The 25,162-nt window shown below is 38.3% G+C and overlaps 1 protein-coding gene across 2 annotated transcripts in view; it reads left to right on the top strand.

Moving 5' to 3' along the window:
* LOC105567720 overlaps nt 1-25,162 on the top strand; it is a 60,954-nt gene that overhangs the window by 31,008 nt on the left and 4,784 nt on the right. For both annotated transcript variants that reach the window (XM_012022807.1, XM_012022806.1), the window contains one exon: nt 14,575-14,908. In XM_012022807.1, coding sequence (XP_011878197.1) covers nt 14,575-14,908 — 334 coding nt within the window. The remainder of the gene's footprint in view (nt 1-14,574; nt 14,909-25,162) is intronic.

Raw genomic sequence — 25,162 nt, 5'->3', positions numbered from 1 at the left:
CACACCTAAATAAGTTATACACCTCCATTTGTGTGAAAAGTCACACACGCCAATAAAATCAAACATCCATTCGTGCATGAAAAAGTCACACACTTACAGACGTCTTGAAACGGCGGACACACATCACATGCGATAAAGTGTGTAATATTCACACACTGCTTCTAACAGTGATTACTGCGTATTATACGTTGAATCTTGTCCACTTATGACGTGCTAGAATCATTAGAGGGATTTGACCTTGTGCAAGTGCATTTTAGTGATCATGCACTGGATATCATACATATCGTTAAGTGTACGCGCGTGTATCGCATATATTAACGCATAGGTATAGATACATCACGGCTAGGAACGAAGTGAAAAGAACTTCTATATTTGGAGCTCAAATAAATGTTTATTGAAATTATATACCAAACGTTTAATAATTTTGCAAATTCCAAAAATTGCAGAAATATGCTTAGCAAACAAAGCGAGATCGCGGTGAACGTAGAGCTATATCAGAAGTACATAATCTTACTCGATTGGACGAAAAATTAGAAAGGTACTTTTCGTGGATAGCAAGCAGGTGAAAGAATCAAGCAACGTGGTGTGGTACGACCTCATTCAGATCCGGTATTTGCCTGAACATGCGTACAGTGGTTTATTTAAAACTACCAGTTTTTATTACCAGTTTGACACTATCAGTTCCGTTAAGCGCTTTATAACGAACCAAATACTCTTGGTATAAGAAATTCACATCGGCCTTGGAGAAAATGGGTGGCATTAAAGCGAACTTGCATATGGAAAAGCAAAAGAATAAAATGTTTACACCAAACCCGAATTATGTATGAACTGAACTTTCATGTGCATAAAATACAGATAAACGGAAAGGATGTTACTGAGGCTGCACTGATCGTGGAGATAATGCAAACCATTTGGATAATAAAGATTATTAGTTTCGACATACTTTACAATAGGATTGTGGTTAAATTACTGAATCGATGTTACAAGCAAAAGATCCTGCATTTTGAATTAATTGAGAAAAAGCGGAGCGTCTCCTCTTTTTGTCAAGTCGTATATATTTCTTAACCATGTAATACACGAAAAACACTCAGCCTTGCACAAATGGTGGTACTGGTATCTCGCATACAATACATGGCACCCAGATACATAAATATATATGCACTCCGAGATCATTTGCACACGATACACGCGTTCCGTCCTGTGAAACGTTAATAACGCGTGGACAAATCTCGCGAAAAAATCATTTCGAAATGAGCGTGACGATTGCTATTGACTCGGAATAGCTGACATATTGATGATAATATTCCCTATCTTAGGATCACTTGCATTGCAACCGTTTAAAAGCCGGCGAGTTTCATTCCCGAGTGAATTGTGCACGCCTTTTTGCGCACGCGAGAAAAGAAAACGAGTATCGGCAGAAAATGTCATGTCACGCGAAATAATACACCGCCGGGCAATGACGGCAATATCAGTCAATTAACTTGGGTAATTAGACTTTCGCGGTTCACTGTCGTTTTTTCGCAACTAATCGCCGACATCATTTATCAAATTTCATGGTGGGAGAATAAAATAACAAGTTAAACAATGTACGTCACTATATTAGTTGCACATATTCATGAAAAAGTTATTTTTTATTGTGTTAATATGATCATCGCACCGTGCGTCAAACAGAGTTTAACACGTTTTTTAATTTGTGAAGAATTCTGCAAAGATTGAATAATATTTTACAAATGTTTGTTCCTCCTTTATTACATACTGCTTGCAATTTCTTTTTAATGCAATTTTTTACAATGGAAAAGATTAATATTATATTTGATATACATCGCTTCAACCTCAACGGTCTTTTATTGCACGAACAAAAAGAACGATCCTATCGCTATTTTTATTTTGACGTCACATTCGATCCGCAAAAGATATACCGTGCACGATTAATGTCTGGCGGTACTCTAATCGGTATCTCTAATATCTTCCTGGAATGTGCATAGTCACGTGAGATTGCTTGTTCCAAGTTCAAGCAATCATTATTGTCGGCGTTAAAGAATTTCTATCATAAAGTCATTATCTATTGATGCATATGGATGAGTAACAAGCCAATATAATTAATTACGTTGTAAAATATAGTTTTATAATTAAATTATTTATTTAGTTGTGCAATCCGACTCGATGCGCGTGTCGTTTTATTTTTATCTTGTTACATATGCAAAATACTTCGCTGGTAATTGTTATCTGTTAGAAAATGTTACAATTAGCATTAAAGACAAATACTCGCTAAAGAGCCGTTATAAAAAAAATGTCTAGGAACTTGTGGGGTTATTTTTACGTACTCTGCATGTTTACAAGAGATTGTCAGCCTTTACCGGGACACTCTGTACACGATAGAAACGCGTTCTTTTGTTTCTTTTACTTAGTAACCAAGCAGTGTGTGAATATTACACACTTTATCGCATGTGATGTGTGTCCGCCGTTTCAAGACGTCTGTAAGTGTGTGACTTTTTCATGCACGAATGGATGTTTGATTTTATTGGCGTGTGTGACTTTTCACACAAATGGAGGTGTATAACTTATTTAGGTGTGTAATTTTCAAGGTGTCAATAAATGTGTAAAAAAGATTGCACTATGTACCAGATTTTGAAGTATCTCTGGTCCCGTCGTGAGAAACGACAGCGTTATCCGGAACCGTCGTTAGGAACGACACCTTATTTGTATCGAGGATTCTTCTAGTCAAGGAATCGTCCCGCGACAGGTTACCCCACTGGAATACTCCACCTAGCTTCCACGCGGGCCTCCTTTTATACCCTACGAGACTGAATTTTGCTTCCGAGTTTTTGGCCGCCACCATGCGCGGCCTAGCGGCGGTCGGCGAACTACTCAGAAGCTGGCGCTCGCGTATAGAAATATTACACATGTGTGAATATTACGATGTTTGACTATTTCAAACAGTATTAGATGTTTGATAAAATCCACACATTGAAGTGTGTGATTTCCACACATTCTCTAATGCATTTCACACGCGCATGTTAAGAGGATAATGCATGACATTTGAAAAATTATGCATTAAATATGTGTGACGCATTAATATTCACGCATTTCAAGTGCGTGACGTGTTAATATTCACACATGTGTGATAGATCTACTTCTAACAGTGCAATACTAAGAATCCTATTTAATTGTATTCTATTGATTACTAACTCATGTGCACAAAAATTTATAAATGGCATACTCGTTGTCATGCTGGCTATTATAGCGACCTATGATCAATACACCTATATACGAGTATTATGAATATTATCGACCAGTAAATATAAATGTATGTGTTTTTCAATCGGTAATCGATATCAAGATAGGTTTTTACCTTTTTGCAAAAACGTCTCTCGTTTCTTTTCCCGATATATTCAATGATGCATACATCTGCGAAACATGTCTGCAGTATCTTCAAGTCTCGCATACACATATTTCTATTGAACGCGTGAGTTTTCTTCTTGTCAGTATAGTTCGAGAGTGCAAGGTCACCGCGATGGATGTATTCGCGAACGAAGACCTTGACCATAGCTGTTAGACAGTAAAACGACACTCCCATTAAATAATAATTATTACTCTTTACATTGCAATTGCACGGAAACACTTTGAACGCACAAAGAATGACATTATGCTCACAGGCTCGACGTATTTTACGACTTTCAATGCTGTCAGAAAATAGTGTAATATTAAATTGTGCATATAAATTTACAAATGCATAAATGCAGAAATGTTTTCACAACCAAATGATATCATTTTTTAGATTTTTATAATTTTAATAATAAAATAAAATTTTTTAAATTAATTATAGACATTTATTAGATTCGATGAGTTAATTTTTGTAGTCCGTTATTTTAACTATATATGAGGTGCACTTGAAAACTAGTCGATTATATACATGTATCTTTTTGTAGGCGATTGTCATTTACGTATCTATCATTAAAAAATGTCTTATGTAACTAATTATTGGAAAAGAGCCGTCATTGTATGAACACCTAGAATTAAATGCCAGTTAATGATGATTTGTATATAAATTTTTTGCAGTCGATTATTTTAATAACTTCCTTAATGCATGACAAAGAGTTTAGTATTTTTATCAAGACCGAAATGCATTGCAACAATATGAGTGACTGTGCAAGAGTTAATGTTTATTTTTATCTAAAATTGTGTGTGCCAGCATTTTGTATTTAACTATAATAGTTAAACTAGTCACAATTTAAAAAGAGGAAAGATAGTCGAACTTCTCGACATATTGAGAATTGTGACGCATTATTCATATTATTATAGTTTTTTTTGCTACTGTTATTTATCTTTTTGAATAAATAATAGAGCATGTAACATACATATACATTAATATGTATCGTTAAATTTAATTTGTCTTTTAACCTTTAAACTTTCTTGAAACTTGAACTTAACTTGATGGATTTGAAAAGAACTTCAGGACGACAAAGACTTCTAAGTCGGCGAACTTTCATCAGCAAATTAATGCCGACGTTTTAATGCATCTTAGCTAATTCCTTCCGAACAGCCGCGCGTTTCTCGGTTCTCTCAGATTCTCATTCGTGATCTGTTACACGCGCAATGTGTCTTCGTTTTCTTAGTCTGTCTAACAACAAGCGAGACGCGGTCATGGACGAAATTAGACGGACAGCGGTGACTTGCTCGGCCGACTGTATTCTCGTATCTTCTTCAGTATTGCTTATAACGATTCACTTGACATGAGCGATATTTGTAGCTTTTGCATACTCTTACAAACGACTACGTATTGATCTTATGTAATATAAAAACGAAGGTAGATAGTTACACCAATGAAAATTCCATTGAGTTACAATCGTCAATCTTCTTGGTATTTAGAATTCTGCTAGAAATTCATGGAGTAGAATTAGCTAAATCACATCGGATTAACGTTAATTTTGAGTTAGAAAAAAGATTTTATTAATATACAAGATCAAAATTTTGAACATTTTTATTGTGATAAACGGAAATACAAGGACATATATTTAAATTTTATTATATTCTTGATGCCCTTTATATAATATATCATTGAACTTGTTTTATTATATTATGAAATATAAAATATAACATCCCATTAATACAAATCAAGTTGACCATGAAATGTCCTCAACGCCTCCATCTATAAAATATAATAATTGTTTCCGCTGTAGGATTTCCTCTTTTGTACTGAACATGTCGATGCAAACTATTTTTCCCCTGTCCTCCAATTTTGGTAATAAGTGAAAAGATCACTTTACAAGAATCTTACTTAAAATATTTATTATAGACATTCTTACTGAATATTGAAATGTATGAATTAGGTTTGCTTTCACAGAGTATCAATAGGATAAAATTTATTTCAAAAAACATTATCTTCCATACTTTTGCAAGAAATATCTTGGAGACGCTTGCGAAATTAACTTATTTGCATTTATCTTATCCGGTTGCATATCTCAATCTTATGAAAAATTAAACGAGTTCGTGTTTGTTACTTTCATGTGCGAAATAGAGCAAAAGATTTTAGGAGAAGGAAGGGAGATGAAAAATCCAAGCAAAATAACTGAAAGTAAAAGAAACCAATATAATTTCCTAGACAGACAGGTGAAATGTGGATACACAACTAGTAGCAAACAAGAGAGAATAAAAGAGAGGGAGATGATGGAGGGAAAGGGAAGGAAGGATGAAGGAAGGGAGGGGAGGAGGGGGGGGAGAAAGAGAGAACGTTATATTACATCTATTACATCGCAGGGACAAATTTCCGTTAACTTGCTAATTCGATGTTGTGAGATGCAGATAATTGTATATAAAAAAAATATAAATTGTTGAGCTTGAGAAAATTATTGATTTTTATGGTCATATTTGTTATTTGCTAAGAAATATTGCAAGTATTTTAAATTTTCACGAGTTATCATCATCATTGGTAGGCATGCTATATAATTTGACGTAGTATATTTTCTGAGAAAAAAAAAAATCAGATCAACCGCATGAACATTGTCTCCTTGCAATTTTTATAGTTTTGAGATTATTTATGGTAAGTCTAATTCTTGATATAATCTGCTTTAGAACGATTACTGCATATGCATCCTAAAAATACACGCGATCATCGAAAGACCGTTAAAGCCAGTATCATTTCTTCCTCGCGCCGTGTTTCCAACAGGATTAAAATCGATACGGTCGTTTTCGAACGCTGGCACGTATACCGTTAATGCAGCTTCTTATTTTATCTTGCAGTCTGCAAAAATTACAGCTGCCATTTCAATGCATTTTCTGATATCTTGATAGCCTCGATAGGTTGATAGCGCAAGCTGTGTTGATTATTGCATGTCTGTGAGCGAAAAGTTTAAGAAATAAGGCAAGTCAGAGGAAGGAAAAGTTTGCCGTGTAAACAGAAACGATTCTACGTTTAAACAAATGCGAACGATCTGTTCCAGTATTCAATTTGACGTAAGATGAATGTCATTCTATTAATATTGAGAAAAATAATTTCGATAATTTATGTTAAGTCATTTAAAGTCTGACCAGTCATTATGTTATAGTCATTGAATCATTATACTGCACAATATGTGATTAATGGCTATGGCAAATTAGTTTACTACCCATTCGGTGATGGCTATTCTAGTATACACTATACACCTATAAGAAGTGGTTTATACTTGAAATTTAAAATTGACCATGGAATCATTTCACGTTTTGGCCACTCAGTGTAGCAGCACGTTTTGATTTCAAAACTTGAGTTCTTTGACGGGATCTTTCTTTCGATAATAGAAAAGTTCACACGTACCCGCGCACAGTGCGACACAGAAATGTATTTAATTGTTCCAACAAAACACTTTTGTAATGAAATTCGAGGTAAAATTACCCGTTTTATCTTTCAGGGATATTTTTTGAGAGTTAATAAATAAAAATTCCCATTGATTAACTAATCAATGTTATTCTCTTGCGTAAAAGCGCCATGGCGTACAACTAAAATTTTTACGACATTATTAATTTTATTATGAAGATATAAAACGCTTGTTACTTTTGCACTGTTTATTGCGGCTTGTCATCTCAGTGTGACAGTAGACGCATTAATACCTGCGTTGATCATTACCGGTTTGCGAAACGTGCAAGCAGCATGATTACGGATGCAAATCGCGCGGTAACGTATGTACGCATCTGCGAAATCTTCGCACAGCGATATGCAATAAAATAAGGGCGTGTAACAAAAGGTATCTGCATGCTGATTTCTCTATGTCGGTACGCTGACGTGACATGAGCAGCGGTTGGATTCGTACGGCCCTGAATTGCATATCTCTGGGTGCAAGTTTCGAGGCGTATATAAGAAAGAGAGAAGCCACGCGAATCGGCAAAGAGATCCAGGCACGGAAGCCCAGAGAGGCACGGAGAAAAAGAGAGATCTGGAAGGCCGAGAGAAGCCGGTAGGCAGAGAGAAGAAAGACGGAAGACCCGTGTTCGGGGCACGGGAGGGTGCGGGACGAAACGAATGTGAGAAGCCAAACGGAAGCAAAACAAGAGGGAAGATCGCGATTGCAGTCTCTGCACCGACGAGTTAATATGTGTAACTTAGACACGGTACTAGCGCGAGGAGGAAGTACTGTCTTTTTATTAAAGAATGACGCGGCGTGAGCCGCAAGTGTGCGGCAAGGGGAGCTGCATGAGACGATGAGAGGAGACGATGAGGCCGAGCGTCGGCTGCGGGCAATCCGGTCGAGAAAATTGGCAATGCACGTCGTGAGCTTGCATAACCGCAAGTTGGACGCAGAGAAAGACAGAGACAAAGAAAAGGGGGGGGGGGCAGAATGGGGGTATCTTGCATTTACAACGCGATGGAAGAGGAGATGGTATGGCACGTGCACTCACACTAGCGTGCGTGCGCACGCACGTCTCAAAGCGCGGTACAGTGGGTGCGATAGATGCGAGGTGTGATTCGGTTTTCCTTGACATTAGCGACTACAATGTGCGTAACGTTCGAACGGCATGTATGAGCGCACTGCGCTTATCTTATCTCGAATGCAAGCGACCGTTCGTCCGCCGACGCGACGGACGTGTTGGTGCGCGCGAGCCGTGTATGTATACGAATTACGCGAGGTCATTCGGTTATATCCAGTGGAATGTTCGACGTACTTTCGCAATATGCAATGCACACGACGCGAATTCTCTCCTCGCTTAGTTTCCGTTGAATAAAAATTGAAGCTCGCTTAACGCGCGCCGCGCGCGAAAACTATCCGTCGTAATTTCAAACTGGAACCAGGTTTAGAGAGCGGCGGAAGATTGCGCATGTACAAAGTGCAAGGACGATACTATGTGCGACGTGTAAAGCTTTTTTTAGACAGCACTCTCAGCGCTGTAACGTATTTATATATGCAAGGCCATTGCGCGTTTCCTCTTAATAGTATCTCTCTGCAAATACAAAATTTATTTTCATCTCGTTTCTTTTTCAAAGGGTGCAGACTTCTGCAAAAGTCTGATGTGATATCGTTGTACGTTTCGACTTTAATATGACGTCTCTTTGTAATTAACTTCCAAATATAATTTTTATTTAATTTACATGCATTAAAAATTTATATGTGTGCAAAACTCATGCGATATACATACTGTACGTATCAATGCTTGCGCAGTAATAGTAAGATACGAATGTTCATTACGCTGCGCATAATACACACGTGCACGCAACGTGAATCTCACGAGTTCATCGAGTAATGCGAATTAAATAATGATCTCATGCTCGTCGAAGTTACATTCACAAACTCAGAGTCGAGCTTTGAAGCATCGTGTTTCTGCGAAGATAGATAATGTTCACTTTACAACAAGCATACATCATACGCGCAATTTGCGCACGTTATATGTGCATTATCATGCACATCGTGATAAATAATTTATTGATATCAAGCGCGGACTAATTTCTATCGCAATTAATGCAATTAATGCAAGTTTTTCTTGGCGTGGAAATAAGCTGTATACACTCTTATTAAATGCACACACACTCGTATTCCTTGCTCTTTTAAATTTAATTGGTTGTTAAATTTGAATACGCGCTCTAGACATTCGATAACAATGCTTGCTTCACGGTCAATTTATTCAAATAGCAGTCGCATTGCGTGAGATTTACATGTCATTTATTTCTCATCAGAAAACTTTATTTTAGTAAAAATATTACATTTTTGCTTATAATTTATGGAAAAGTGTATATTTGCAATATCACAGTAATATCTTCTTGTATGCATAATTGGTCTATTTCTCTTACATAATTGTGACGCAAATTTTCCACTTTTTGTTAGCATACATGAGAATACTGCGAGCTTGATTTTAGTCTGAGCGTACTTAATACATATGCTTATAAAGCAGTAAACATACGCGTTGGTTATATAATATACAACGTGTTTACAGTGCCGTAACAAGTTGCGTTGCACCCTGTGTGAGCTTAGCATTTTGCGCCCCCTCTTCCGTCCCCGAGAAATACAAGTATTTTTTTAAGTTACCAGATTCTCAGAGGGTCAACAATCTCAGAAGTCTTGCTATTGCAGAAATTATGATTTTGCATCTTTATCAATTCTCACAAGAATATGCCTTTTAATTGCGACTTTAGCGACTTTTGTTCGGCGATGTTTTCCTAAAAGAAAAATTCGAAATAAAAACTCGGGTGGTCAAGAGGAAAAAAGAAGCGAGGGGAACCGGTGCCGGACTTAAAGGCTCCGAGAGCATAAAATGGTAAACGACCTTTTGCACGCGGGAGACATAACAGCAGGCAAGCCGATTTATATGCGCTCCTTAGCTCGCGCGTGCACGCATTTTACGATATGTAAAACCACTAGGGCCGGCATTGTGCGACGTCAGTGCTCCATCGTAAAACCGGCCGTTCGAATCGCCTCAACTTTGAAAGACTTTCAAATAATATTACAACTTTTGCATCACACATAGCCGTTCACTCTCAACGGACATGAGGGTTATGTGCTCAGGATGCTGACTTCTCCTCGTTTTACTCTGTCTTGCTACTTAATCCGTTCCGTTACATCTTGATGCCGTTTTTTTGTGTACGCTTCACTACGATCCGGAAAGCGCGTAACGTTAAACATTAGCAATATTATTTCGGTATATTGAAAAAATCAAGAATTGAGTTTTAAATGTACCTACCTTGAAGAAGAAGAAGCGTACACAAAAAGCGTCAAGATGCAACAGAACGAATAACATTATAGCATTTAATACACGGTTTATACCAAAAATATGCTCTCTAAAAGTCAATCAGTGCATTATCAATGAATATTGCAATGCTATACTTATAACTGTGAATCAGTGAATATTCACTGTTTTCAGTGATAATCCACTAATTGACTTTTAAAGGCATTTGGATTTATAGGCAAGACTTCGATGTGTAAAGCAAAAAGTATTTTCATAATCTATTCATTAAATAATATGAAAATTATTCCCTACGTTAAACCATTTTACTTTATAATCGTAAACTGTTCTGAAAAATTTATGTGGGAGCATTTGCGTACTCACCGCTGCGCATTTCCTTTAAGAATCTATAATTTATTACTAATTAATCCTGGCTGCTCTAGATACCAATTAATATGAATTAAGCTAGCGGCCGGAACGGTACAACTACCGAGGGTTGTATATCTTATATTCAGACGGTATATTTTCTTCGCAAATAATAGTATTTTAATAAATTGCGCACATGCGCAAGTATGCAATAGATGACTTCAGGAAGGATAACAACATCGCCATCGAGAAAACCGGTAATCTCAATGCGGGAAGAATGCATGTGTTCCGTAAGCTGTTCGCTGATTTACGCACAGTTTATCATGGCTAAATTGCAGAGGTCAAGTTAAAGAGTGAAAAAAGAAAGATCTTTAAAATGATGCGCTACTTGGAGATATTACGCTATAACGGCAGGTACAGACGATTGATAAGTACACAGAAATTTCATCTGCGCTTGCAAACGCACCATCAGTCGTGAAAGATGTCGATGAATTTGTTCTCTACATTGAGGATACGAAGAAATTGAAAGAGAAAAACAAAATTTTAAGTAATGAGTAAATTTGATTTTCTACATGTTATTTACATGACTATTCTCGCTTACTATCACACTTAAGTATGGTAAAGTGTGACAAAAGTTGTTTGAACCGCTATCGATTGATCTGCACTTGTAATCTGCACGAAGCTAAGCCTCAATTAAAATACGCAACGATATCAATAAGCAATAAAAATTAAGAGCAAATTGCGGTTCCATGAGTTTCCCAAGCTTTATATTTGGCGTCACTTCAACCCGCGACGGATGTAGATGACGTCACGTAATTCTAAAGCGACCGGAAGTTATGGCAATTAAGTAAAGCGAACACGCAGCTGCGAATCCTATTTCTGAGCACGTTTGATCCGATAATACTCTGTTACCCTAATATCTATCGCGAGGTTGAAGTTACTCCCTTATACATTGTTTTCTGCTTATACCAATTATTACTCTGTTTTCGATCTAGCCTTTCCGACTTTACACAGTGAGTTTGGACTTAATAATTGATGGCGTTTTGTAAATCCTTCTTTAATCTAATTATTTTTATTTCATTCTATAAAACACAAATGTTATAAATTGCGTAAAGCCGTTTTTCCCAAACGCCATTTTGTTGTTCACGTATCGGTGTTTACAAGCGAGAATGTGGCGCTAAAAAACATGCGATTGCGGACACCTTTCGTGGCGAAAGGATCGGGTGAAACGAGCGTGTACGCAAGGCTATGCTGTTGGATGTAATTTACGAGGCAAGCAATATTTTTACGGCTGACTTACGAGTATTCTCTATGTTGCTTGGATTCATCTTCCAGATTGCATCTGGAATAAATCATTCCTATATCGAGTAGCGTCGTGTCCGAAAGGTCGCCAACTTGCTCGCGTCTTCTCTGGTCTCACAACTCCCATGCAATATCAAAGAACGCGTTAATATCTTTAATTGATAACGTTGAACGATTGCTTCGGTGAGAAATCTCTCGTAGTTAAATCTGTTGCAAATGCACTTTTGCACTTAATTGACTGTAACGAATAAAACTCAATTCCAGATGTATTTTTTTTATATTATCTTATTTATAGAAATTCTAAGCTCTAAGCTTTCCCTACTCTGATATTAATAATATAACTTATAATGTGTAAAAATACTTACCATTCGGTATTTAAATGATTGTAGTTTGGCAGCAAGTGCGCACAGAGCAAGAAAGAAAAAATAACATTCATGCTAAAGAGAAACATTATACTTTCAGTAATTAATAAACTCCGTTGCGTTTTAATAAACCGGTTTTTATTGTTATTGCAAGATTTAACGTCTTTTATTCTTCATAATAAATGTACCTTTTAATGTACATCGTATGTATATCGTTCGATATCGAGTTATCATTCTTGCACGCGTGTTGATAACTACACGAACGATATCTGCACGGACATGTGTCTTGGAAAGTTTCTTCTCTCTTACGGCTAACGTAGTCCTCCTTGACGGGAGTAAAGGTACTTGGAGAACGGAGACCCATAATAAATCTTGCGAATACGGTCTCCACGCGAGCGCAGTTTGTTGATAACCGCACCGCTTGCCCGGGGTGCACGGCATAAATATTAGAGTGGCCGATAATGTTTCGGACGTGCATTCGGTGCAAAACACCAAGACGTCACCGCTATGAAAATTGTTGCCCGAAGCGTGACTGTCATATGTAATCATCGACAGATCTAAATCGGCACTGGACAAAATAAAGATTTTACGTGTATCTATTACACGCATTCTTCCTTCTTTATCAAACACGAAGAAGAAAGAAAAGATCGTCATATTTAGACTTCATTGTCTTGTTTTATTCGGTTCCAGAAGTATTAAATATAGGTACCGCTGTTTTTTGCCCGTTGTATTTTTTCTCACAAGCACGTGTTGCTACTATATTTATATCGAATGTGTTAACGAATGTGTTACGCAATTGAAATTTTGTAAAGTAATTTCTTAGTTGGAGATTTACGATGGTGTAAGTTAAAAATTTACAGTTAAACTGCGATTATTGCGGCGAGGGTAGTAATGATAGACGGAATCAATGATGTATCATAAATTTGCGTTTTTAAACATCAGAAGCATCGAACCTTTCTCGGAGAAGAGCTGAACATGAGCTAAAATAAGTATGCAGATGCAGCCTCGAAAGTTACGACGTGTGATAGATGCGTTATAAATCTGCCTGCATCAAGAATCGGCGAGGGTACATCCCCGCAATCAAGCAACGTCGCTCGCAACATGTTGAACCGGCAATTATTGGCTCTAAGTAAGAGTACTATCGCTTTGCGAATTGAAACTGTCGCATATTCTTCCAGCGTATAATAAATTCTGTAATCTTGCGTATAACTTACCGGGGTAATTTCCAAGTGCGTAATGAGCATGCACGCTGGACAAGAGTCTGTCGCAATTAAGTAACTTGACGTATAATTTATTACATCTAAATCATACGAAATTTATGTCTTAAATTAGAGGACAAAAATATAACGTGCTATAGATCGACGATTTTTCTTTACGAGCGATAATTCTTCTTTTCTTTGGGTCTTGATTTTTATTTTAAGTTGATTGATTTCAAAATATTAAACTTTACACTGAGAAAAATGTCCGATTAAATATAATCGGATAATCCAATTACACAATAACAAACGGATATAGCCGATTAAATTGTATATCCAATGAAAAATGTGATCGGTTTTTCAATCAAATTTTATCGGTCACTGCATTTCATCGGGTAAATTTTATCGGATGTATTCATAATTTAATCGGAAAAATTAGTCATCGAAAACACTATTTAATTGGTTTATTCGATGAAAATTTTTCTCAGTGTAGATAAGCCTCGAGACAGCTACATTAGTGTCAACTTTGAAATTCATGCGAAGACGCGAAGCAAGAACTTTTAAAATAAAATGTAGATACGTGATATCGTTTTGATGGCTATAAATTAGTCCAGTTGAGTGTATGAGGCGTATCCCAGCAATCAGAGAGGCAATTAATTTAGGTCGCTTATAATGCCTAACTTTATGCCACGAAAGAAGCATAAAAGCCGTTTCGAGAAAGAAAGAAGAGGGCTCAGTGATTGATATTTTTAGCGGGAGTGGCAACAATTGAACTTATATTCCACCAATTAAGCAATGAAAGCACAAAAGGCAATTGTTGAACTAGAGAGGTTTATGCGCGCTGAGAGAAATATGCCTTGCCAGAAAGACAGATCGATACTTTTAGAAGAAATAAATTCTATAAGTATACATTTGATGGAAGTATGATTTAATTACAAAATTTCGAATATTGCTACAATATCTTGAAAGGAATTATTTGCATTCAGTATTGTATTTAAGATTCTGGAATTATATAGTCTTTCAAATTCGATTGAACCCAGCAGCTAAAGTAATTAGCAAGCTGTTCAACTGTATGTACTTCGATACCTGTAGAAATCTAGTTATCACACGTTGCGAAGCAACTACATGTAGGATGCACGGTTTGTATTAATTTTAAGTGACTAATTTTATCATCATAGCGAATAAAATTACTAATGAATGAAATTATTCTTTTTTCGTCTTTCCAGTCATTCATGAAGATCGAATGCCAATCGTTGTCAATCAGATGACATGTCAACAGGCGGCATGCTGGTATTTCTCGCCACCGACGGTCCTGAGAACAGACGAGGGAATAAGATCACCAGAGTATCCATTCCACAATTTACCATTTTGGCCCTCCACCTCCCTATCAATGTTTCCGACAAGTACGTCTTCTTTATCCGAAAGTTTACTTAAACCCTCTATTGAACCGTTTCCTGAACGATCTACTAAACCTTTTACTGATCCTTCTGTTGAACCTTCTACTGAACTTTCTGCTGATCCTTCTACCGACTCTTCTACCGAATCTTCTACATATTATTGGTAAGTTTACTCCGTTGTCTTATTTTATTTGTTGTCTTCTTATAATAAGCTATGCGTCGTTTACGTATCGAATATTTAAATACACAGAAATTGTATATCTCACAATCTTACTTGACTGTGGCATGCAAAACGGCAGATGAAATGATGTAAGGTAGAGGAAAGGATTAGTTTTCGGTTTAGAACATAAATCGCGGTCTCCATTATTCCTGGTGCTCTTCCTTTGTTTGGATCGTTGAAAGTCCGGGTCGTAATCGCAAATCCGGCGCACATAAAACAGATTCTAAGCTATAAAATTCCTTCCTTCCGAGAGTCAAGCAGACCGCGGTGTTTAGACCGGCAAACGGTTACTCATCCTTCTGACGCTCCTTTAGCCGCTCATGTTCCTCCGCTGCCCCACCTCTTTTACTTGTTTCTTTATCATCGAATTTTTTTTTCTCCTATTCCCAATTTCTCCTAAATTCCCAACTTTGAGCATTTTCAATTATTAAAAGCGATCTTTTTTTTTATTTGTCACGCTGGTATAATCGTTGCGTAATATTATCAAACATCAAATCCATTGATCTGTCAGAAATTATAATTATAGATTTACAGTAGTTTATAATAGTACCGATTGTGAGCGATTTATAAAAGCAGTCAAGATCGAATTGCATCAAATTGTATCGCGTAGAGGAATAGTAGAATAGTAAACCACAGGCTTTTATATTATGTTTTTTTACAAAGAAATTTTCATTCGTATCGATTTTGCGTTTAATTTCATCAAAGCAGCCGCTCAAGCATGCATAAAGCGTGCAGGAACTCAAAGATGCGTCTGCGATCCCACCTTCTCGGCTTTAACGGTGGCAAAACACTATAAAGAATCGAATTTACGAGTGCTGCGACCAGTTTTCTCCGTCCCATTCTTGTTCACGATGATACTCGGTTATCCGTTTTCATTGGACGATTTGGAGAAAACAGCTTTGCTGTACATGAGAAAGCAGAACTCGAGCCCAATGCCAGTCAGTTAACAGGGATTACGCACATTGCTTTAAAGATAAGCTGTTTACGGTATTTACATTTAATTCGCTCTCATATATTTGCTGGCGTTGTACGGAGATTGTAACAAATCTTGATTAATTACTGATGCATTTCTGAGATTCTTGCATGTTATTTACATATTTAGATATAAACTTAAAATAACTGCGTATGAGTGTGCGTATTCTTATAAAACTACACGACTGATCATAACATTTATCTAGCAAAAAAATTAAATTATAAATAAAAACTGAAACTCGTGATTTCAAATGAAAATTATTATGTGAGTTTTTGTATATTTGTGTTACTGTTTTTTTTCATTATACTAGTTTATAGAATTATATTGATTAACAGTTTGTCTTCATATTTGCTGAAAACAACAACAAAGATATAAAGAAATTTTTAATATTATATTACTCTTCTACAAAATTTATTGAAAGATAAATTTGTTATTCACAAATTACAACGAATCTCTATTTAAAGATGAAAAGAATTAATACATTCTCGTTCATGATTTTCTCACGTCAGCATTGTTTGATACATCCACAGAAAATGTGTATGCAATGATGCAAAGGGAAAGAAGAATAAATTTAATTAAAGAAGGGGGCTCTTTGAAGTAAGATACGTCACAAATACAACGTTTTATTTTCTCCTTTTAACATTTACAAAGAGTTGGCTAACGGAAGTGGCGTGTTAATGTGGTCACATAAGAACACATGCTATGACATGAAAATACAAGGGCGCGAGTGGTACCACCATAAAAAGTTGAGAAGGTAGTCATGAAATATCTAAGATTGTATTAATATCATTGATATCCCGTCTTAAGCATGTTCTTATATTTAGATTAATATTAATAGAGATTAGTAGTTTTTGCATTGGACATCTATACGAGTTTATAGGCATTATCTGAGTTCATATCTATTACTCGAATGCTCTAATAATTTCCGGCCGGATACTCTAGCGTTTGGACAATTTTTATTTGCTTTGAATGCTCTTAAATAATCAATATCGATAGTTTCACCACATGATACTCTATACATATATATTCTTCGATGCTATATGTCTAAATTGAGAAGAAATTAAGTTGCTTCGTAATAATATATGGTTGCATTTGTGGTATGTTTCTGTAAATCGCAGTCTTCATTGTTGTCATGACGGGCAGTTCATTGAAATGCAGTTTCATCTTGTTATTCACGTATGCGAACGTCTCAATTTATTGTACGGTAGTAGTTGATACTTAAACATTTATCGTATGAATATCACTGACGTAAACGTACGCGTCTGAAATTCTGGAGCGACTCAATAACCAGTTGCTCTTATCATACGAATGATCTAACAGTTGATACGCTAGAATATATATATACACCGTTGAAGGGCAGGGGGAGATTTATCAGGTGCATGCGATCCGTCGTTCAAATCGAGGGGGCATCAACGTCGCGGCGCAAGGATGGTCGTAAAAAAAGACCTAAAAATGCACAACTAAACGGCGTGCGGCGATATTCCGCGATATGAAAATGGAAGCGATAATTAAAACGTCGGCGAGGATTGTCGGCTATCTCGGATACTGATTGCTTGCGGCCCGTGATTAAGGTTGTTGAAAATTAGTCGGTCTCTCCGTCGGACGCTCGGCTCTCCGACGATTGTGGACCGAACGATGCAATCCGGCAGGTATAATATCGCGCCTGTGATTCTTTGTTTATACCCCTGTAATGTATATATATATATAATATTTCCTTACAAATACGTGTTTTAAATATCATTTCCAGATCGCGTGTATGGTTTTATGTATGTATAAAATATATATATATATATATGTATACATGTATACATGTTCCCCCTTTTTTCAACGTAAGCGATAAGTGATGGTAGCAAAGTCCATGTGCCTCGGATGATATTTCTGTTGGTTATTATCTTTTTCAAGTTTTTCGCAACACAAATTATGGTGTGACAGATACGATGTCGCATTTCGATGTCTCTTTTTGCACATATGAGGAAACATAATCACGCGTGTGATGCACTATATAATTTCTTTTGATGTTTTTTCTATATTGTATTGCGAATCGATTCGGCGAAGTATTCTCGGCTAGCCTTGCGTGCGGCAGACTCATTAGAGCTATTACATACGTTAAAACTCCTCTCTCGGTTTGTCGGCACAAAAAAAGTCGATCGTCGCCGATTTAATGTCGCATGTGCCAGAAAGACTCGTGATCGCTTCTAATAGTTACAGTGAGCGTTCGGCGAAACGTCGGAAGGATTAGTCCCGCTTTGCAGCAAGCAGCATCAATGTAATCAGACAGGTCGCTCAGAGTGGCCTTAACGACGGTCGTAAACGCGGTTCGCTTTACAGCTCGGTGGATATTTTTTCTCCTTCTTCTTCTACGGTGCTTCTCCTCCTACCTCGTCATCGTCGTCGTTGCCTTCTTGTTCCCCTTAAAACCCCTTCTACGTTCCCCATTGCAAAGCCGTAAGCAAAGCGCACCCCAGTCTTCCGCTTATTTTACTCTGGACGCAGTAAACTACCAGAGTTTATGTGACAGACGTTACAGTGAAGTCGAAGTAGTCTCATGCCTCGCGAAATGTCGATGTTCTAATTAAAACCCGTGGATCTATTTTCGGATAATCATAATTGTGGAGTGAAATCGCAGTGTTGCTTTCCCGGTTCATTAAATTTGAGTCTGGTTGATGAATAAGTGAAATTTATATATTATTCATAGCTCTTCTCTTTCCCTCTATTAAAGCGATTTGATGGAAATTTACAGAAAATTTACGACTAATTTTTGTCCCGATGCTAGTTGTTAATCGCAACAAAATGACAGCATTAAATTTTTTGCATGATTAATTTTACGTAAGACGTAAATCTGCCACTCATTATTTAAATCTGCGCGAGCGGAAACTTTTATGGCTACGAAGACAGAAAATCTGCTGGAAACACGTTACGAGGAAACGACGCCATGTCATGGTCTGCATGGCATGTCGCCGCGAATATAAGCATCCACTGTGAGCTATAATTTTGGAGCGTATATTATACTCTTCGCAATTCCGAAGGGTAAGAATATGCGCGCTTTAATAAGCCGTGTCAGTGATAATTTTCATTTACGTATATAACGGTTTGCCGAGATGCTGTATAGAATACAGTAAATAAATATAATGCACAGTAAATAAAATGGTAAACGGGTAAATGTTCCGTGGAATTTCTATGTAACGTTTGCACCATACTCTTACGTACTCAAAACAACGCGTGTACGTAAAACGTTGTAAAGGTATCCTCGTTCTTGTAACAGGACTTTCTACAACGAATATTTTCCTCGTTATTTGTTGTATTTCTTTCCTACGCGGTATTACAAAATTTCTATAGAAGCTCGATAATAAAATCCCACACAGTCGTGAATAAATAAATTTATGATGGTGACCTTTATTGAAAAATGCCTCTTTTCATAAGTATTACAGTTTCCCCAAACGGTAAGAATATTTCTGCGAAATTAGTGAAATTATACTTTCGTTGGCTGCAACCTATCATATATTCTGACTTCGCTACCGCATCTGCCGCAACGTGTACAGTCATTATAAGTGACCTAATTGCTATTGACATGCACAGTTCATTAATGATACGTTTGTGCTGACACCACAGTACGCCGAAATTATCGATATTAACCAACGATCACATTAGCGAAATCGTCGAGGCGATATCTTTGACCTTGATGGGTCGGCCTTATTCTCTGAGAACCGAGCCGCAATTCCCGAGACAAAGCAACAATTAGCAGCGCCAAAGTGCGTGAGCCGCCGCGAACACCGCTTCTCTTCCTCATCATCGTCCTTCTTCGTACATAACCAAGAACTAGGGAGCGTTAAGTAGTGTAACAGACCCGGCATCACTGGCAAAAGGAGTTTTACTACTTTCTAACCACAGTCGCGGGCTACAATTAAACCTCCATAAACCTCGTCGTAACTTTTTTAAAAGCGACCGACCGCGCGCTCGCGCACGCTCCGTTCCCTTCGCTTGCTCGGCAAAAAGCCCGCCATATTGCATCCTTAATGAAGCCTTGAGACGATACGGGTACCAACATCTTCCGGTCGACCCTAAAACCTCCTCACCCGGTCATGTCGTCCGTCTAGGACCTTCACGAAAACGGGAGTTCTCACCTATTTCAAGAGCTACGGTATCGACTAACACGCGTAAGACGAACTTTAGGACGCACAATTGTATCGGTTGTAACCGGTTACACATTTTTGCTCTGAAACATTTCTTCTTATCGAAGAAAAGAATCAGTCAGTTTCGATACGTTGCTGTTCACAAGCGACCTGTCGATACACCGAGTTTAGCGCGATGCAGAAAGGCAGAAAACAAGGTGCGATTAACATAATTCGCGTTGTGTAGTCCGCGACGAAACTTAATTTCTTGAAGTATACGAAGGGAGTTCACTTCCCGCGTGTAAATTCCTCTCGTAAGCTTTCTCGTCGGTGTGCTTGTCAAGAGTGACGTCCTTCAGCGATCACGCCAACGGCTAAGGAACCGTCGAGCAAGTTCACATGGTGCTCGCCGAAGACCTCAGGCTCGCGGGCAAGGCAGGACGAAAGGAGTTGGAGAAAATGAAAAGAAGAAGAAGACGAAGACGGCGGCTAAGCGGGAAGGTTGAGGAAGGAACCCTGGCAACCCGGCATGCGGGGCTTTAGCGGAGACTGACGTTTACGGCTCGGAGCGGTCGACCTAGCGCCAGTAAAACTTGAGAAGAAATACAAGCGAAGTCCGCATCGACAGTTAAAGTCATACGCGCGAAAATACAACCAGGCGTCTATGAAATACGACGTACTTGTCCACCTAACTCTGGTGAACGAAGCCACCGGGGTCCGCCCGGGATACGCGTCTCATTAATGAAGGTGGCCGCACCTTTCACCGATCTGCGATCGCGATCGATAAACAAATTCTTTGCGTAACAGATAGGACGCTCCGGGTGTTTGGCGAGACATTCCTCTAACAAAACTGTCGAATCTTTTTGGCAGACACTGGAACGTCTTTATCTTGAAACGATCGGTGCGATTCTTTCTCGATACAGGGGAAACTGCAATACGAACCGTGTTAGGTATAAAATGCAAACCTGTTTTCTTCCTTTCGACCAATTAGAATACAATTAAATACTTAATATCAATTTAATATTAATTACCTGCGAAGAAAGTTCATTTTGTTCATAAAAGGCTTATCGAGGAGGATGTAATTAATATTAGAAGACAATGAAAGTGCAATTTAAAAAATATGAATAATAAAAATGCGAAAAATAATTATTTATTCGTCAATATTCGGAATGAAACGAGTCTAGGCTAACGTAGAGCGAATAGGTGTTATTTCAAGCTTCCACAGTGATTTTACGGTCACTCTCCCCCCTATCCACCTAAACCCTCGTCAAGGGTGGTAGCGCGCGGGTGGAGGTGTGAGAATCCGCGAAGCACTTACTAGCAGACGATAAACTTCCACCCATCTCGTCCACAACCCGCCGCGACCGTTTCCATTTTAGTTCTATGCCTGGATGTCGTCTCCTTAGACCACGTTTACGACTTCTCGAGCACAGTCACTGCTCGTCTTGGGATCTGCCTAGATCGTCCACCGGAAGAAACCCTTTGTCGATGAAAGGGTTCTTTTCTTCCCGAACATGTACCCGCAGACTGGCTTCTCTTCGCGAAATTCAAGTCGAAAGAAAGGTTTAATCCGCTGGCTGTCTTTACAAAGAATAAAGTTAAAATACAATAAGTCGGATTTTATATTATAGTTGACCAAACGTATCTAGCCTGTCTTTTACCTATAATTGTCGACACTGGCTCAGCATATAACTTAAACCTGGGAACTGTCATGCGAAATATCTTGTGATTTTTACGATTTTTAATCTTGCATTAATCGTTCTGTGTAATAAACGGGAGAATAACATTATCGCCGAATTAGTTGTGTGCGGAGATCGCTAACGGAAACAACGTACATCTGCGAATTCATTGGGACATAAATAGATTACGCAACTAAGGATATTGTGAAGTGGGATAGCTGTAAATCATATTTTTACGAGGCACTCCATGGTTAATCAAGAGAAAAGGGTTCTTTCGAAAGAATTTAAACGTGAACTGTGAGCCGATGCCCATGCCTTCGATTCATCGCGATCTCTTCTTCCTTCCCCCTGTCTTTTTAACCTCATCTTTATTATTGTTATATTATTATTGTAGTGATTATTATCATTATTATTGTTAATAATGTGGTAAATTTTTCCCTACATACTTTAGTTTTTAAAAGAATTTGATACGTGTATAGTTTTATTTATATCTTGTATGTAAAACTTTATAACGTCCTGGAATAGTGTATTTGCTGAAAGATATGCCTGTTGGTGTTTCTTTCTCGTCGAGAAGTGTGCGTAATAAAACGAACGATATCAGTTTTTCTAAACGAGAATACATAACGAGTCGGTAAGCGGCAAATTAAAATGAGTGCAAAGTGTTATATTTATAATGCGTAGCGATCGCTGCGTCTATATAAAGAAAATGCAAATACGGTGGACGTGTAGACGTGGCACGATAAATTCATGCCGTTCGAGGCTCTCCATTGGCTTTCGTGCCATTCGTAATCGGTCATCGAGTGTTCCTTGAAAGCTCGCATCCACTTAACACGAATAGATCCTGCGTGCATCGTAACGCACCGTTACAGATACGTGTACTTAACAAAGTGGTTGGCACTTTGACGAGCCAGTCGCTCGTAAAAAAAGACTCGGACGCGGACGGTTAAAGCCTCGTGAAAACGAGACGACGAATTGCGTACGGGCACAAATCCACAAGCTCTAAAGTGAGACGGAAAGAATGCGTATTGCAACACGATCAGAAACGAGCGTAACGCCCGGTCTCGCCCCTGAAACGGCATCAAAGTAATGTCGATCGTTACAGGGATCGCTTTACGAGTGGAAATAATATTCCGAGCGTCGTCAACCGGTTAAATGGATATAACATTGATGGGCGACTATAACCATCGCGTGCGTATCAATGAACTCGGTTTCTCTCTTATCACGTTTCCTTCCGCGTGTCTCTCGAATATGTCTTATCGGTGAAATAATTTTCCTTCACTGTTTGTGCATCCGTTACTTGACACGTGATTCGACAGTTTAAAGTTTTGTAAGCCTCTCGAAGCCGGTCGCGTGATTCCGCAATAATAGTCCGCGAAGTATCGCATTTCCGCTGGAAACTACCTTCACGTACACTCGTCTCTCGTGCATTTTTCTTCAAGTCGGATCACGATTTTATTGGCGAATCTCTTAGACACGGTTGCAACGTCGACAAACAAAAGAGCCGATTAAAACGGTTCCGAGAAGAGGTTCGTGGCGTCTAACGAAAGGTCCTTTCAAAGTTGATCCTCTGAGATGCGAACTGAGTCTTTATCGCCACTACTCTTTCGGAACGTATGTCTGCGGGACGTGTTTTACGAGGCGACCAGGTTTTAGTGCCGGACGGTATTTTGCTTGGTCATTTTAATGTCTGTCTTGTACCGCTTTTTGTTTACAAGTTACCGCTTTGTGTATTAGTCAGATAAAATGATAAAGTCTCAATCAAAATGTCACATAGTGTATCACGGCTCAAAATTTTTATTAATATGATTAACACCTTGATTTCCTGGTTTCCTCGATTACACCTTTACCTTGATTTATTTGCACTTATTTTCTCTTAGATAGATATTTTGAAACATATATATATATATTTAAATATATATACAGCGATTGTGAAAGTAAAACAAAACCATAACGGCTAGTCATGATTAAGATTTCACCATGCAAAGCTGATTAGACAGAGATGTTCGATCTGGGTGTACCAATGCGTCTAGACTTTCGAAAAAGTCTGTTACAACCTGCTGTCGCGGCGGGCAGGAAACTGAGTCTGCCAGTGGGTGCACGTATGAAAACTAAGTCCGGGTTTCATTTGACTGGCTTTACGAGGGAGACATAAAATGGATTTTACTGTCGGCTAGTTCGCCAGTTCTCGAGTTGGTAACATTGCTTTAGCGAACATAATATATATATATACATATACATACACTCCTCTTTCGCGTTCTTGTCGTTTCTTCAGCCCCCTTTCCTTCCTTATCAACTCTTTTCTCTCTTGCCATCCTTCCGCAGTGGATTTTATTTCACGGCAGAGGACGTGTATCGCTCGTCTGCCTTCTTCCCCTTCGCATTCGCGATCCAGCGTGTCCTTCCTTAAAACATCGCGGTAAGTTTCCTCTCGCCCGTCGCCTCTCGGCGAAAACCTCTCGAATGAGAAATGTCCCGCTACCAGATTTAATATCCGCCGGATAAGCTGACATGACGGTCGTTAACTGCTCTTCGGGCTCCGTTTCTCTTCAGTCGGCGGTTTCCGGCACTTGGTAATTTTTTCGCGTTTGCGTTAATGTGACGGTCGTTTATGTTAAATGACTGGAATGAGTTCCTGTTACATAGCTCAGGATTATAATGTAATAAAGACGATAACAAAATGGTAACAAATTTATAATAAACCTCGTGAAATGGCAACGATTGTTTTCACATTTTTGATAGCTGAACAATCTGTGCGCGTCGCAAAACTACAGGAAGATGTCACAGAGACGTGATCGTATACAGGAAATTAAATGTGATAATGAAATTAGTTAGTATATGACTGGGGGATGAAATAGTCATAAATAACTTGCAAGCGCGAGAGAATATTCTATTGTCTTGTTAATACAAGAGCGGAACGAGTTCGTTTTATCGCAACGTAGAGCCGCAAACGAACGGTGTTTTTGTTGATGCTGAGAAACGCGTCGCGCTCTTGATCGTAGTTGAATGCAACGTTGCGTTTTTACGTCGCATGTCAGGTCATTTGGTAAACATGCATTTACATTGATAAACGTTGTCGGTGGTAGTAAAAGAACGCGATTTACTTGGTATTAATGCGAATCCCAAGTAGCATAGATATGTACGTCTGTACATTTTTTTATCCTCTCGTTGCAGCTGGCAAATAATCGCAGTTGCGATCGATATCATCTGTTATTATCCCATACGGCACGCATGTTTAAAGGCCTGTGTTCATTCTATTTATGTACAGCTATTCCATAAAAGTTGCAAGTATTGGCTACACATTTATCGGCACTAGAACTTGGATCAAGTTCTAGTATCGTGGACACAGGCCTTTAAAGACATCTTAAAGATGTTTATATACGTGTTGTTTGGGTATCACTGTGCATTTTTACTTTGCCCTTGTAAAACCTTTTCTTGC

Source organism: Vollenhovia emeryi, unplaced genomic scaffold, assembly GCF_000949405.1.
Source record: "Vollenhovia emeryi isolate VEMERY1.0 unplaced genomic scaffold, V.emery_V1.0 DF939135.1, whole genome shotgun sequence".
Taxonomy (NCBI): Eukaryota; Metazoa; Arthropoda; class Insecta; order Hymenoptera; family Formicidae; genus Vollenhovia; species Vollenhovia emeryi.
The sequence above is the reverse complement of the archived record's forward strand: the minus strand, read 5'-3'. Positions and strand labels throughout refer to the sequence as shown.